Consider the following 15049-nt stretch of genomic DNA (forward strand, 5'->3'; position numbering starts at 1 on the left):
CTGTTAAAGGGGCAGTCACTGTGAAAGTCATTGTTAAAGGGGCGATCACTGTGAAAGTCACTGTTAAAGGGGTGGGCACTGTGGAGGTCTCTGTTAAAGGAGCGGGCACCGTGGAAGTCACTGTTAAAGTGGCAGGAACTGTGAAGGTCACTGTTAAAGGGATGGCCACTATGAATGTCACTGTTAAAGGGGTGGTCAATGCTAAAGGGGCAATCACTGTTAAAGGGGTGGGCACTGTGGCGGTCAATGTTAAAGGGGCGGCCACTGTGGATGTCAATGTTAAAGGAGCGGGCACTGTGGAGGTCATTGTTAAAGGGGCGGGTACTGTAGAGGTCACTGTTATGGGGGAAACTGTTGATATCTTTTTACGACACACGGAAACATAAAATGAAATAGATGAAATATACCTGTGCGAAGCCGGGTCCTTCTGCTAGTATATATATGAAAATGAGTTTCTGTCTGTCTCTGTTCTTTATGCGCGACCAAACGGCTGGACCGATCTTCACCAAATTTGGCACACAGGTACATCAAGTGTCCGGGAAGGTTTTATACCATACCGTTCCTGAGATATTACCAAAAAATGACCTGCATTAGCCAATACAAGCCTGCAAGTCTTTCTCTTTATATCCCAACTACCATACACACAGTCACATGTCCCTTATCAGCCAATAGAAGCTCGCAGGCCCTTAGTCTCCACATACACACAGTTTTACTCCAGGTTTCCATAACAACCCAGCTATTTTTCCTCACTGCTGTAGGTCAGCTTTAGGCTAGGGCTACACGACAACATGTGTCGTGTGACAATAAGTCTCACGAAACATCGGGTACAGCTACACTGCGACATGCTGCAACTGTGACGCAACAGTCAAAGAAAAATCCATCTTGGATGGATTTTTTGCGACTGTCGTGTCGCAGTCACAGCATGGATTACCATTTTAAAAATTGGTATGAGACATTGGTGTGACAAAATGTTGCGCGACACATGTCGTCGTGAAGCCCTAGCCTTAAAGGGACAGGGCGCTGTGGACGTCACTGTTAAGGGGGCAGGGGCCACTATTAAAGAGGCAGCTGCTGTGGAGGTCACTGTTAAGGTGTCAGGGGCCACTATTAAAAGAGCAGCTGCTGTGGAGGTCAGTGTTAAAAGGGCCGGGCACTGCGGAGTTCACTGTTAAGGGGGCAGGGTACTGTGAGGTTACTGTTAAGGTAGTTCGGTACTTTGGAGGTTATTGTTAAGGGAACGGGGTACTGTGGCAGTCACTGTTAAAGGGACGGTTGCTGTGGAGGTCTCTGTTAAGGCGGCAGGGAACAGTGTTAGTCACAAATAAGCGGACGGTCCCCTATGGAGGTCAGTGTTAGGGGCGGGGTGCTGTATAGGCCACTGTTAAGGGGGCGGGCACCTGAAGAGGTCAATGTCAAGGGAGTGGGGTGCTGTGAAACTGTTAAAGGGGCGGGCTGTTGTGAAGGTCAAAGTTAAGGAGATGGGCTGCTGTGGAGGTCCCATTTTAAGGTGGCGGGGCACTGTGGGGGGTTAGTGTTAAGGGGTGAGAGGCTTTGGAGTTCACTGTTAGGGGGTGGGGTACTGTAAAAGTCACTGTTATGGGGGATACTGTCGATATCTTTTAACTACACACACAAACATTAAATTAAATAGATGAAATATACCTGTGCAAAGCCGGGTCCTTCTGCTAGTATTTGTATATATTGAATGGAAGGGGCAGTTATCTTGGTAGGTTTAGTATTCTGTAGTCTATTACAGTTCCACATGATGGTAACCAAATCTATTTTATACTATTACTAACTAGGAGATTTCTTCCAACCAAATTTGTGTGTGACAAAAGTTATGTAGCCCCTTCCTCCTAATCTTCTTGTCTTACATGCACTAGCATGAGAAGGGAAAGGGGGGGTAGTAGACATGGCTGCAGCCTGATAGAACAATGCATTGCTTTTATATTGTATTTTTCATGGTTTGCAATTGTGATATCTGTTGAAACAAGAGCAAATAAAGACACATAAGGAAATTATGTTATGTTTTGTTGGTGATTTGTATTCTGGCTTTAGTTCCCCTTTAATATAATCCACAAATATCTAAATCTATTTACAATTTACATTAAACATTTAAAGCACAAAAAACAAATATGATGCAGAATAAAATGAAAACGCAAAGACTTTGAAATTCTGCTAAGCAAAATTTCATAAACTGCAAATTATATATATATATATATATATATATATATACACATATATATATATATATATATATATATATATATATATATACACACATACATACATATAAAGAAGTGCTTCCATTGTATATACCTACACAAAATCTACTGCAGTATTATTTTAATCTTTTATATTAGGGGCCTATAAGCAAACTTCTTATTAATTTATATTAAAGTGTACCTCAAGTTTAACTGTAAAATAGTCAGTGTTAAGCTAAATTTCAGCTTTTGTCTAGCGTAACTAACCCTCAACAACCGTGATGCTCCCTAGGTAAGCTACAGCTAAGCCTACAGAGAGTTATGGAAATTTCCTGAGGGAGTACTTCCCATGCAGATACTCAAAGAAAATGAAAACATGTCCCAGTGCTTTTTCTCTTTATTTCCTTTGCTTTGATTCTATCTTGTCTTATATTGCAATTAAAACTGGGAAATAAAGAAATCTTTCAGTGTTTCAGGATTTTAGCTATGCCTCCTCCTCACTGTCTTGTCGGATCAGAAGAACGGATAACAAAATAGTGATGTGGAACCAGCCTTAGCTTCACTCCTCCAGCCAGTCATCACAGGAAAAAATTTATAAATACCTGATTATTAACAAAGCATGCTAATTTGATAGAGGTTAATCACTGTGGTAAGTAAAAAATGGGTGCTGTTCTGTTACATAGTCAGAAAACTGTCCTAGAATGTAACTTCAGATGGGCACACACAGAGGTGGTCTATAATACATCAGTCCTGCTCAGGCTGACTGGATGTGAACCTAGTGCTCAGGAAGCTAGACAGGATTTTTGAGACCACATCAGCGGTTGATTGTGAAACAGCCAAGGATAGATTTTGTGCTGTTCTACAAGTGACTGGTGATGCTGCAGCCATGGTCCATGCCACCAAATGTTAATGTTTTTATTATGTTTGTGTTTTCCTGGAGAACCCTTGTGTTCTCTGAAGGATTTCAGCAAGGCTGTTTCAATTTCATGCAGAAAATGGAGTAGACAGATAAACGGTGGAGGCAACTATATTTCTTGTTTACTCTTCGATTTAGTTCTCAAGCTGGATTTAGACGGGCCAACTGAATGGCTGATTGTAGGGAAAGATGCGTTCCTTCCCAACAGCTGCTCGTTCAGTGAAGGAGACCACTGCGATCTACTTCACTGTATGAGGACAAGGGATCGCTATTGCGATCGCTCGTCTTCATACAGAATCATTGTTTCTAGGCAGCAGATCACTGTTTAGACAACACAATCTGCTGCCCAGAAGCCATGATTGGTGGTGCCTGCATGAACGTCAGGATCAACCGATGAACAAGCGTTTCAATCGTTTATCAGGTGATCGTGGCACATTTACATGGCCAGATTGTCGGGATCGGTTGTTCCTGATAATCTGCCCGATTCTCAGGCCATGTAAATGCACTTTTATTCTGAAGTGTGTTGTAAAACTTATCTGTATTCTGAAAATTAATTATTTTAAATGAATCACAAATGCAGCATCTGTGTGCCTTCTGCCTTTCTTTTGGCTCTAATTTCTTCAATGGGGAAGTCTTCCAAACAATTGAACCAAAGTAGTGCATGTTGCAATTTTCTATGCGAGGACCAATATGAATAGACCTTAAGTGTTATTTTAAGCATTTCCAAGCAGAGCTGCATAGATCACAGTCTTTAAAGGGATTTTTCAAGATTTTTGATATCCTCAGGAAAGGTCATCAATATCAGATTGACGGGGATCTAACACTCCCCTCAGCTGTTTGAGGAGGCGGCACTCTGGTGAGTGCCGTAGCCTCCTCGCCGCTTACCAATCACAGCACCGTCCATTGAATATTGGCTGTGCTTGGTATTGCAGCTTAGTCCCATTTACTTGAAAGCGACTGAACCGCACCTAGGTCACGTAACCAATGAAAATGACGTCACTGGCTTAGGAATAGGCCACAGTGCTCCAGCTGATCAGGAGTTGGACCCCCTCTAATCTGATTTTGATATTGATGACCTATGCTTTAACCCCCTTTAATAAGCATACAAGTATAAATCTAGGGTTTTACAATCCACTCACTTGTCAGAGTTATATATGGTACATGGCATTCAAAAAAAAGGTAAATTATTTTGTGCTTTTCACAGTATTGCTAGATTCTACTATCCTTAAAGGGCATCTGTCAGCAGATTTGTACCTGAAACTGGCTGACCTGTTACATGTGTGCTTGGCAGCTGAAGGCATTTGTTGGTCAACTGTGCCTGTGTCGCTGAGAAAAATTCTGTTAAATTTTTTTAAATATATGCAAATTAGCCTCTAGAAGTACAGGAGGCATTGCCGTTACTACTAGAGGCTCAGCTCTCTCTGCAACTGCCATGCCTTCTGCTCTTTGACAAGACCAGGTGTTATGATATTTACACTGCTTGGCCCTGTTTATCAAAGTGCAGAGGGCGCAGAGGTGCCGGTCAGCTGAGCCTCTAGGTGTAACAGCAACACCCTATTGCTCCTAGAGGCTCATTTGCATATACCAAACTTCATTTTTCTCAGCAATGTGGGAACTTATGAACATGGGACCAACAAAGATACCTTCAGGTGCCAGGCGCACATGAAATGGGTCATCCAGTTTCATAAACAAATCTGCTGACAGATGCCATTTAACTAATTTGTGTTAACAACATAGAGATTGCAGACTAAAACATAAAAAATGTATAAATAAACATAAAAAGGAATTGTGACTCAAAATGAGCAATATGTATTTTTTTACAAGGACTACGTTGAATTATGATGATGTGTTTCATACTATGCTCATCTGTCTTTTTGCTTAGTAGTGTTTTCGTTTTTTGCTTTACTATACTGAATTTGTGCTTTTCAACAGTATTACAGCAATAGGAACTGAAAACATTTTGATTAAGTACCCATTATGGGTATTCTGTAGGCTCACTAAGCAGTAAAAAACAGCAATAGTGCTATTATATCAGATCATATTGAACATGATGTCATCATATACAGTAGTGCAATATATGAGTGGCCTTTGGGTGGTGGCTTGCTTTGAAATCAAGGCTTTGAAGCTTCAGGCTACACTTTCCTCTATGAAATGAATTTTGGCATAGTATAATAAAAGATATCTATATTGCTACATATCTATTAAATGATTCTCAGAGCTTACTAGCAGTATGAGTAATAAACTGATTGTATCCATATTTCTCCAGGCACAATAACAATAAAGCTATGCAGAGCAGCTGTGTAATTTTACACCAATTCTCTCTCATAAACCTGCTTGATATTTAATGTTGGGGGGATACATAATGTTTTTGAAATGATTTTGTTTGACTTTTTATCTATGTAACTTAGAATTGCATAGCAAGCAAAAGTAAGAAAAGTCCTAGAATTCCTTTGTCTACCAAGTTGGCATCATATCCGGAAACCACATTCTTCCAAGGTGCTTTGAAACTTCAAAATGAATTTGCTCCAGGCTGTACTTGTTGTCTGGGATAAGTACTTCCTCCATAATAGACAGCTGTGTCAGTCTCCTTCCACACATCTTTACAAATTCAACAAATGCACTGCAAGACACTTCACACTCTCCAAGGCCAATGGCAGTCAAGTTCTTGCAACGGTCAGCTATTCGAATTAGCTCATCATCCAAAGGCTGAAGTCCATTTGCACAAACCACCAGCTCAATCAATCGAGGACAGTTCATGCCTATACGACCTAGCATTGCCTTGCTCACGGCCCTGCCAAAGTACAGATGAGTAACGGGCGTCTCCTCTCGGAAAAACGCATCAAATTCCTCTTCATACAGGAAAAAGTACATGACGATATTGACTTTTGGAGAATGCTTGATAAGGGCATCCCAGCTTTGTTTCTTTATGGTGTGAAATTGTGTTTGTCCTGGATTTTCACTGACTACATCAATGCGAAGATGTTCAAGGCGAACATGTTTTTCAGTGGAAAGGGCCAAGAGTAATTCATCGCTCAAAAGATGGTAATTCAGAGCAAGTTCTCGAAGTCCGTGACACTGATCAGCCACACACAATATGCCTAATATGAATAAAAGAAGAATTAGTGTTTTAGACCAGCATTGCTCAATACTTCTGACCAACTACCCTCCATGTAAATAAAACACCTCAAAAGTACTCCCAGGGATATGATCTTATACTGTTGTGTTGTATATGCAGGGCACAGCATGGGGACAATGTAGGTACCCTCGGGATACACATGTCAGGGGTTAAGAACATTGTAGACATTTTTACAGCTCCTAATCTAGGCATTGGTAGATCATCTAGTGCTTGATGTCTTTTTGTCTTTGTGTTCTGTTCCCTAATCCTACCACACACACACACAAGCACTGATATTTTTCTTACAGGGATTGTCTCACTTCAGCAAATGGCATTTATCATGTAGACACTTACTAATGTATTGCCTCCTTTGCTGGCTTGATTCATTTTTACATCACATTTTGCAGATGACACTAAACTGTGTAAAGTAATTAACATAGAAGAGGACAGTATACTACTACAGAGCGATCTGGATAGATTGGAGGCTTGGGCAGATAAGTGGCAGATGAGGTTTAGCACTGACAATTGTAAGGTTATGCACATGGGAAGGAATAATGCAAGTCACCCGTACATACTAAATGGTAAAATATTGGGAAACACTGACACGGAAAAGGACCTAGGAATTTTAGTTAACAGCAAACTAAGCTGTAGAAACCAGTGTCAGGCAGCTGCTGTTAAGGCCAATAATATAATGGGTTGCATCAAAAGTGGCATAAATGCCCGTAATGAGAACATAGTCCTGCTACTTTGCAAATCACTAGTCAGAACACACATGGAGTACTGTGTACAGTTCTGGGCTCCTGTGAACAAGGCAGACATAGCAGAGCTGGAGAGGGTTCAGAGTAGGGCAACTAAAGTAATAACTGGAATGGATGGACTACAGTACCCAGAAGATTATCAAAATTAGGGTTATTCATTTGAGAAAAAAAGACGACTGAGGGGAGATCTAATAACTATGCATAAATACCCACATTTTTCGCCCTATAAGACGCACCTAGGTTTTAGAGGGTGAAAATAGGAAAAAATATATTTTGAACAAAAGGTGTGTTAACATTTTTAATAAAGTAGCAGAACAATATTTTAACACTGTAAACATTAACAGTAATAACCAACAGCATTGACAACCATCATTTCTGACTTAAATGTCCACGTACACTACTCCTCTATTCATTAGGGAACCCAAAAAACTCCTCATCACTACTGTCCAAGTTAATCACGCTCTGTGCCTCAGTATCACTGGTGTCGCTGCCTTCAGATTCGTCGTACAGCATATTGTCCTCAGTGCCATCCAAGGCTTTGCTGATGCCACACTTTTTGAACGATCTGACGACGTGCCTGTCATGATATTTTCACCCACTCACAGACTTGAGTGATGGTGGGCCTATTTATCCGTCCAGTGGGAGTCAGGTCATGGTTCCCAGCTGCCATCCACTGTTCCATTCCTCCCGCATGAACACTTTCAGAGAGGCCGTTGTTCCGTTGACGTGTGATCCACTTTTTCATGTCCACATCTAGCTGTGGCCACTTTGCAGCACACCCATGAAAAGTGTGTTTACTTTTATCTGCTTTTTCCAACTGATCCTCTTGTTTCCTCTATTCAAGAATCATCTTTTCAGATGGTGGCAGCCCAAAATGTCTCTCCGCTGCCCTGTTTCCATGCTCTTTGGTGTATTTTATCACCTCCAGTTTAAAATGAATTTTATAAGAAAGCCTTTTCTGCTTTGACATCGTTCAGAAATGTACAGTATGCAGCAGGAGAACACAGTAATTTTCTGCAACAGAATTCGCTAATGGAAGAACTGTCAGCACTACAATTATGGGGCTACTGTAGCTAAGAACATCAGTGGATGACAAAACTTTTCAGAGACCTAAAAGTCCTTCTAAGGACTAATGTGTGTGACAGCAGCAATATCTTTTTTTTTGCGCAAACTGCGCTAAATAGCAAAAACTTTACAGACCCAAAAATCCTTCTAAGGACTATTTTGTGTGGCAGCAATATCTATTTTTAGCGCATCCTGCGCTAAATAGCGTACAATAGTTAGGTCGCTGCAGACAGTGACATTAGCTGCGCCACATCTCCAGTGTAAAGTGTGCGCATCTAAAAAAAAATCTGTGACATCCAGTGTACTTTTTCCATAGACGGTGTCTGCTGCGGACAGTGACATTAGCTGCTCCACATCTCCAGTGTAAAGTGTGCGCATCCCAAAAATATCTGTGACATCCAGTATACTTTTTCCGTAGACAGTGTCTGCTGTGGACAGTGACATTAGCTGCGCCATATCTTCAGTGTAAAGTGTGCGCATCCAAAAAATATCAGTGACATACAGTGTATTTTTTCAATAGACAGTGTGCGCTTCTGACAGTGACATTACCAGGGCCACATCTGCAGTGTAACGTGTGCGTTGAAAAAATTTATCTGTGACATACAGTGTACTTTTTACGTAGACGCTTTGGACAGTGACATTACCGGTGGTACCTCTCCTGTATAATGTTTCCTCATCCCAAATACCTGTGACATTCCCTGTAATTTTTTATAAGCCGCTGGTGACAGCATTGACATCTGCGGGATATCTTCTGTGTGATGTTTCTACATCCCAAATACCTTTTTAAATATTTTTGCACATACACTTGCAAATCCTACACTACTGTACGTGTGACATACTTTTAAGCATATATAAGATTTAATATGAAGAAGGCAAGCAGTAAGGTACGGGTAAGTGGCCGTGATGCTGATGGTGCACGCAGAAGCTGTGGCCATGGGCGCGTTGAAACTGTGCCTGCTGCCAGACCACAAGAAAAACAATCATCCAAGATATCTAGCTTCATGTCCCAGTTTGCAGGGTGGCACAGGACACCACTTGAAGTCAGACCAGTGCGACCAGGTGGTCGGTTGGATTGCAGCAGATAATGCTTTCAGTCGGTTAAGCACCACCCTGTCTTCCACCAAGTCCAGTTATGATACTCCTTCCTCCCACCATGGAGAGTCTAGCCAAACAAGTGATCCCACACTATTCCGAGGACCTCTTTTCATCGCCATTCCTTGATTTGGCCCTCTCGTTCGTCAAGCACGCTTGAAGAGGGACAGATCTTGTGCCCTGATTCCCAAACTCTTGAGCATAAACAGTCACAAGAAGATGACGGTGGGGAACGGCAAATACTGTTTAATGAGGTGGATGATGATGAGACACAGTTGCTAATAAGTCCACGGCAATTCGTGTCTCAAGAGGTTGATAAAGAGCATGAGACACAGTTGTCTATCACTGAGGTTGTGGTTAGGTCAACAAGTCAGGAGGATGAGCAGAGTGAGGAGGTGGTGGACGATGAAGTCACTGACCCAACCTGAGAAGGTGGAAAGCCGAGCAAGGACAGCAGTACAGAGGGGGAGGGATCTGCAGCACTGCAACAGGCAGCAAGAGGCAGTGGTGTGGCAAAAGGGAGAAGGCGTGCCACACCAAATAGGCCCGCAACTATTCCACGGAGCACCCCCTTGCGGAAATCTCCCTTGCCAAGGGGTAGGTGTTCCACCGTATGGCCCTTTTTTGAGGAAAGTGCGGACGAAAAAAGAATAGTAGTTTACAACCTGTGCCGTACCAAAAAGAACTTGGGCGTGAACACTAACAATCTCACCACCAGCCTGATCTGCCACATGGCATCCAAGCACCATAATAAGTGGGCCGAATGCCTGGGTCCACAATCTGTGTCTGCGAGTCACACCACTGCCTCCTCTTTCCCTATGTTACGTGCTGGCCAATCCCCTGTCGAAGGTTCATGCCCGGGTGCCTCCCGCTCTGCACCTGGACCTTCGTAAGCACCATCAGCGACCACATCAACTTCCGTGTCCCAGTGCAGCGTCCAAATGTCCTTACCCCAGCCCTTTGAACGCAAACGCAAATACACAGCCACCCACCCAGAGGCAATAGCACTAAATGACTAAATGCACAGCTTTCCAAATTACTGGCCCTGGAAATGTTGCCATTTAAGCTTGTGGACACTGAGGCCTTCCGCAGCCTGATGTCAGCGGCATTACACAGTCCCCAGCCGCCACTATTTTTCAAGGTGTGCCGTGCCCGCCTTACACCAACATGTGTCCCGTAACATCACACATGCCCTGACCAACGCAGTTACTGGGAAGGTCCACTTAACCACAGACACATGGACAAGTGCATTTGGCCAGGGCAGCACATTGGGTGAATGTGGTGGAGGCCGGAAGCGAGTCGTACCCTGGGATGGCACAGGTGCTACCGACGGGCCCTGCGTTAGTGGCTCCAACCTCCACTTCCACCTCTGAATTATCTGCGTGCAGCATCAGTCGGTAGCTGGAAGCTGTGTAGCACTGCAGTGAGGAAGCGGCAACAGGCCGTGCTGAAGCTGATATGCTTAGGGGACAAACAGCACACCGCCGCAGAGCTGTGGAAGGGGATAAGAGACCAGACTGAGCTGTGGCTCTAGCTACTCAACCTACAACCAAGCATGGTTGTGTCTGATAATGGCTGTAACTTGGTGACGGCTTTAGAGCTCGGCAAGCTGACACAAATCCCATGCCTAGCCCATGTCTTAAACTTAGTGGTTTAAAACCTACCCCAATTTGCCTGAGCTACTGGTGAAGGCGCACCACGTGTGTGCACATTTCCGCAAGTCATTGACAGCTTCAGCCGGTCTGTCAACGCTGCAGCAGCACTTGAAATTTCCAGCTCACCAGCTGTTGTGCGACGTCAGCACGGGCTGGAACTCAACGTTCTACATGTTGGCCAGGCTTTGTAAGCAGCAGAGGGCAGTATTGGAATACCAGCTACAACATGGTCGTCACCTTTCCAGTCAGCTTCCGCTATTCACAAGCGAGGAGTGGGCATGGATGTCTGACCTCTGTGAGGTTTTAAGAAATTTTGAGGAATCAACATAGATGGTGAGTGGCGATAACGCTATTATCAATGTAACCATCCCACTTCTGTGTCTACTCAAAGGATTGCTGCTCACAATTAAGGACGACGCTTTGCATGTGGAAGAGGTGGACATGGGGGAAGACATTACACAGGGTGATAGCCAGACCACCCTCAGTTTGTCTTCTCAGCGCAAATTGGACGATGAAGAGGAGGAGCAGGAGACGGTTGCCTCCGCTACAGAGGGTAGTACCCATGGAAGTTTAATTCCATCTGTTCTGCATGGGAGGGCAGAAGAAGATGAGGAGATTGAGAGTGATTCTCCTGATGATGACAGCAAAGTCTTGCCTGTTGGTACTCTGGCACACATGGCTGACTTCATGTAACCCGCGCGTTATACGCATTTTAGACAACACGGATTACTGGTTGTTCACCCTTCTCAACCCCCCCATCTCTCATTCCTCAGGTGGAGAGAACGAGAAAAGCGGTGCAATACCAGAAGGTCTTGAAAAATTGCTCCAAAAATTTCCATCTGACAACGCTGGCGGCAGAGTCCGTAGTTTCTTGGGCAACCGAGGAGGGGAGACAAGGGGAACACACAGCAGTTCCAACAGAGGCAGGGCAACACTCTCCAAAGCCTGGGACAGTTTCATGACACCCCGCCAGCACCCTCACCCTGATGCACGGCCTACTTTTACAAGGAGGGAAAAATTTTGGAAGATGGTGAAGGAGTACATAGCAGACCGTGTCAGCGTCCTCAATGATCCCTCAGTGCCTTACAACTACTGGGTGTCCAAGCTGGACACGTGGCAAGAACTGGCGCTCTACGCCTTGGAGGTGCTGGCCTGCCCTGCCACCAGCGTTTTGTCTGAGCATTTAGTGCTGCTGGTGGCATTATAACAGATAAGTGTATCCACCTGTTAACTGAAAATGCTGACAGTTTGACTCTTATAAAAATGAACAAGGCCTGGATTGCCCCTGACTTCTCGACTCTACCAGAGGAAAGCGGCTGAACATAAAGGCTCTTTATTTGTGTTGTTTATAATGTACTGAATGCACTGTATTCCCATGCACCCCTTCCACCTCAAAAAAGGGTATATGGTTGAATATTCCTTTTCTCATCCTCCTCCTCTTCCATCATATCAACATGCTTATTCATCACATATAATGCCCTTGCATATATGCCCTCGCATCTAATGTTGCATATAATTTTTTGTAGGGTCAGGTCACATGCATGCTCTCACATATATTTTTTTAGAGGGTCAGCTCACCAGCAGGCCCTCAACTACAATCTTTTACATGGTCAGCTCACCTGCAGGCCCACGCATATAATGTTTTACAGGGTCAGCTCACCTGCAGGCCCTGGCATATAATTTTTTAGAAGGTCAGCTCACCAGCAGGCCCTCATCTACAATCTTTTACAGGATCAGCTCACCTGCAGGCCCACGCATATAATTTTTTAGAGGATCAGCTCACCAGCAGGTCCTCACCTACAAGTCCAGTCTCACTATCAAACAATCTGGTCAACACAATCCTCACTGCTGGAGGTCGTCTAACTAGTTATCACGGAGGAGTCTCGTTCGTTATCGGAATTAACTAGACAAATCGCTCCACCAACTAAGAACGTCCATGCACCACCACCCACAGAATCGAGAAAGAGCTTTCAATATGGCAATCCTTTCTGTGTCCAGGCCGGGCGAGGTTTCCGGGGTTGAGTCAAATTAAGCTGCAGGCTCCACTCCTGGTAGTGCCCTTCCGTCAATTCCTTTAAGTTTCAGCTTTTCAACCATACTCCCCCCGAAACCCAAAGACTTTGGTTTCCTGGAAGCTGCTCGGTGAGTCATGGGAAAAACGCAGTCGGATTGCCGGTCGGCATCGTTTATGGTCGGAACTACGACGGTAACTGATCGTCTTCGGTAACTGTTTTTGATAAACATTCTTGGCAAATGCTTTTGCTTTGGTTCGTCTTGCGCCGGTCCACCTCTAGCTGTGCAATACGGATGCCCCTGGCCGTCCCTCTTAATCATGGCCCCAGTTCCAAAAACCAACAAAATAGAACCGGAGTCCTATTCCATTATTCCTAGCTGAAGTATTCAGGTGACCTGGCCTGCTTTGAACACTGTAAATTTTTTCAATGGTCAGCTAAGCAGCTGGCCCTCAACCATAATGTTTTAGAGCAGGGGTGTCAAACTCAAATTCATCGGGGGCCGCATCAGTTACTTGGCTTGGCCCTTGAAGATCTCGGACGCCACTTCCACACTCTGGCCGGGGGCTCGGTGGAGCTGATGAGGTGTTTTATCCTAATGAGAAAGATTTCATAATAAGTATTTGGAGAAGGTGCAGAGGGATAGCAGAGCAGAGAGAGGCTGGTGCTGCTACTAGGGGGTCATACCATGGGGGAGTAATAAAGCCCACCATAATGCCCCCCCCCCCCCAGTAGTAATAATTCTCCTTATAATGTGACAGTGCAAAAAATACCCCCTTGTAATGCCCCCATTTGAGCTAATGTCCTCATAGTGCCCCCATAATGTGCCAGTATAAAATGCTCCAGTAGATGCCCTCAGTGTCCCCCATAATTTGCAAGTATAAAATGAGATGACCCCATAGTACTCCTCTCCCCCCTTCCCCATAGTACCCACGTGTCCCAGTATAAAATTGTACTGTACAGAGAGCCCATATAAAATACCCCTTCTTTGTGGCCCCCAATCATGTGCCAGTATTAACAGCCCCCCCTGTGCCAGTAATAATAGCCCCCTATGCCAGTAATAGAAGCCCCCCTGTGCCAGTAATAGCAGCCCCCAGTAATAACAGCCCCCAGTAATAACAGCCCCTCTGTGTCAGTAATAACAGCCCCCAGTAATAACAGCCCCTCTGTGCCAGCAATAACAGCCCCCAGTAATAAGAGCCCCTCTGTGCCAGTAATAACAGCCCCCAGTAATAAGAGCCCCTCTGTGCCAGTAATAACAGCCCCCAGTAATAAGAGCCCCTCTGTGTCAGTAATAACAGCCCCCAGTAATAACAGCCCCCAGTAATAACAGCTCATCTGTGTCAGTAATAACAGCCCCCAGTAATAAGAGCCCCTCTGTGTCAGTTATAACAGCCCCCAGTAATAACAGCCCCTCTGTGCCAGTAATAACAGCCCCCAGTAATAAGAGCCCCTCTGTGTCAGTAATAACAGCCCCCAGTAATAACAGCCCCTCTGTGCCAGTAATAACAGCCCCCAGTAATAAGAGCCCCTCTGTGTCAGTAATAACAGCCCCTCTGTGCCAGTAATAACAGCCCCCGCCAGTAATAACAGCCCCCTTTGCCAGTAATAACAAACAGCCCCCCCTTTGCCAGTAATAACAGCCCCCCCTTTGCCAGTAATAACAGCCCCCCCTTTGCCAGTAATAACAGCCCCCCCTTTGCCAGTAATAACAGCCCCCTTTGCCAGTAATAACAGCCCCCCCCCTTTGCCAGTAATAACAGCCCCCCCTTTGCCAGTAATAACAGCCCCCCCTTTGCCAGTAATAACAAACAGCCCCCTTTGCCAGTAATAACAAACAGCCCCCCCTTTGCCAGTAATAACAAACAGCCCCCCCTTTGCCAGTAATAACAGCCCCCCCTTTGCCAGTAATAACAGCCCCCGCCAGTAAAAGTATCGTACATAATAAAAAAAAATTAAATAAAACCACATACTTACCTCCTTGGCAGCGATGCGATGCAGGCCTCTTCTGGCCTGTGTCCCACGCTGTATGGCTCAGGCAACGCGATGACGTCATCGCGCCGCCTGTGCCGGCCTCCGATAGGCTGCAGGCACTAGGCCGGCAGCCTATCAGAGGAAGGGAAAGGGACACGCCTCTCCCTCCCCTACCGCAGCACAGGCAGGCATCTGAATCGCTGTCCTGAGGACGGCGATACAGATGACTGGAGATGAGCGCTTCCACAATGGAAGCGC

General features: G+C 44.8%; 1 protein-coding gene across 4 annotated transcripts in view; it reads right to left on the reverse strand.

Moving 5' to 3' along the window:
• Positions 1-2309: 2309 nt before the first annotated feature.
• LOC121009214 (F-box/LRR-repeat protein 21-like) overlaps positions 2310-15049 on the reverse strand; it is a 31963-nt gene continuing 19223 nt past the window's right edge. For all 4 annotated transcript variants that reach the window (XM_040442193.1, XM_040442180.1, XM_040442203.1 and 1 more), the window contains one exon: positions 2310-6218. In XM_040442193.1, the coding sequence (XP_040298127.1) occupies positions 5575-6218 (644 nt within the window). In that variant the 3' untranslated portion in view covers positions 2310-5574. The remainder of the gene's footprint in view (positions 6219-15049) is intronic.

The sequence above is a fragment of the Bufo bufo genome, chromosome 1, assembly GCF_905171765.1.
Source record: "Bufo bufo chromosome 1, aBufBuf1.1, whole genome shotgun sequence".
Classification (NCBI taxonomy): Eukaryota; Metazoa; Chordata; class Amphibia; order Anura; family Bufonidae; genus Bufo; species Bufo bufo.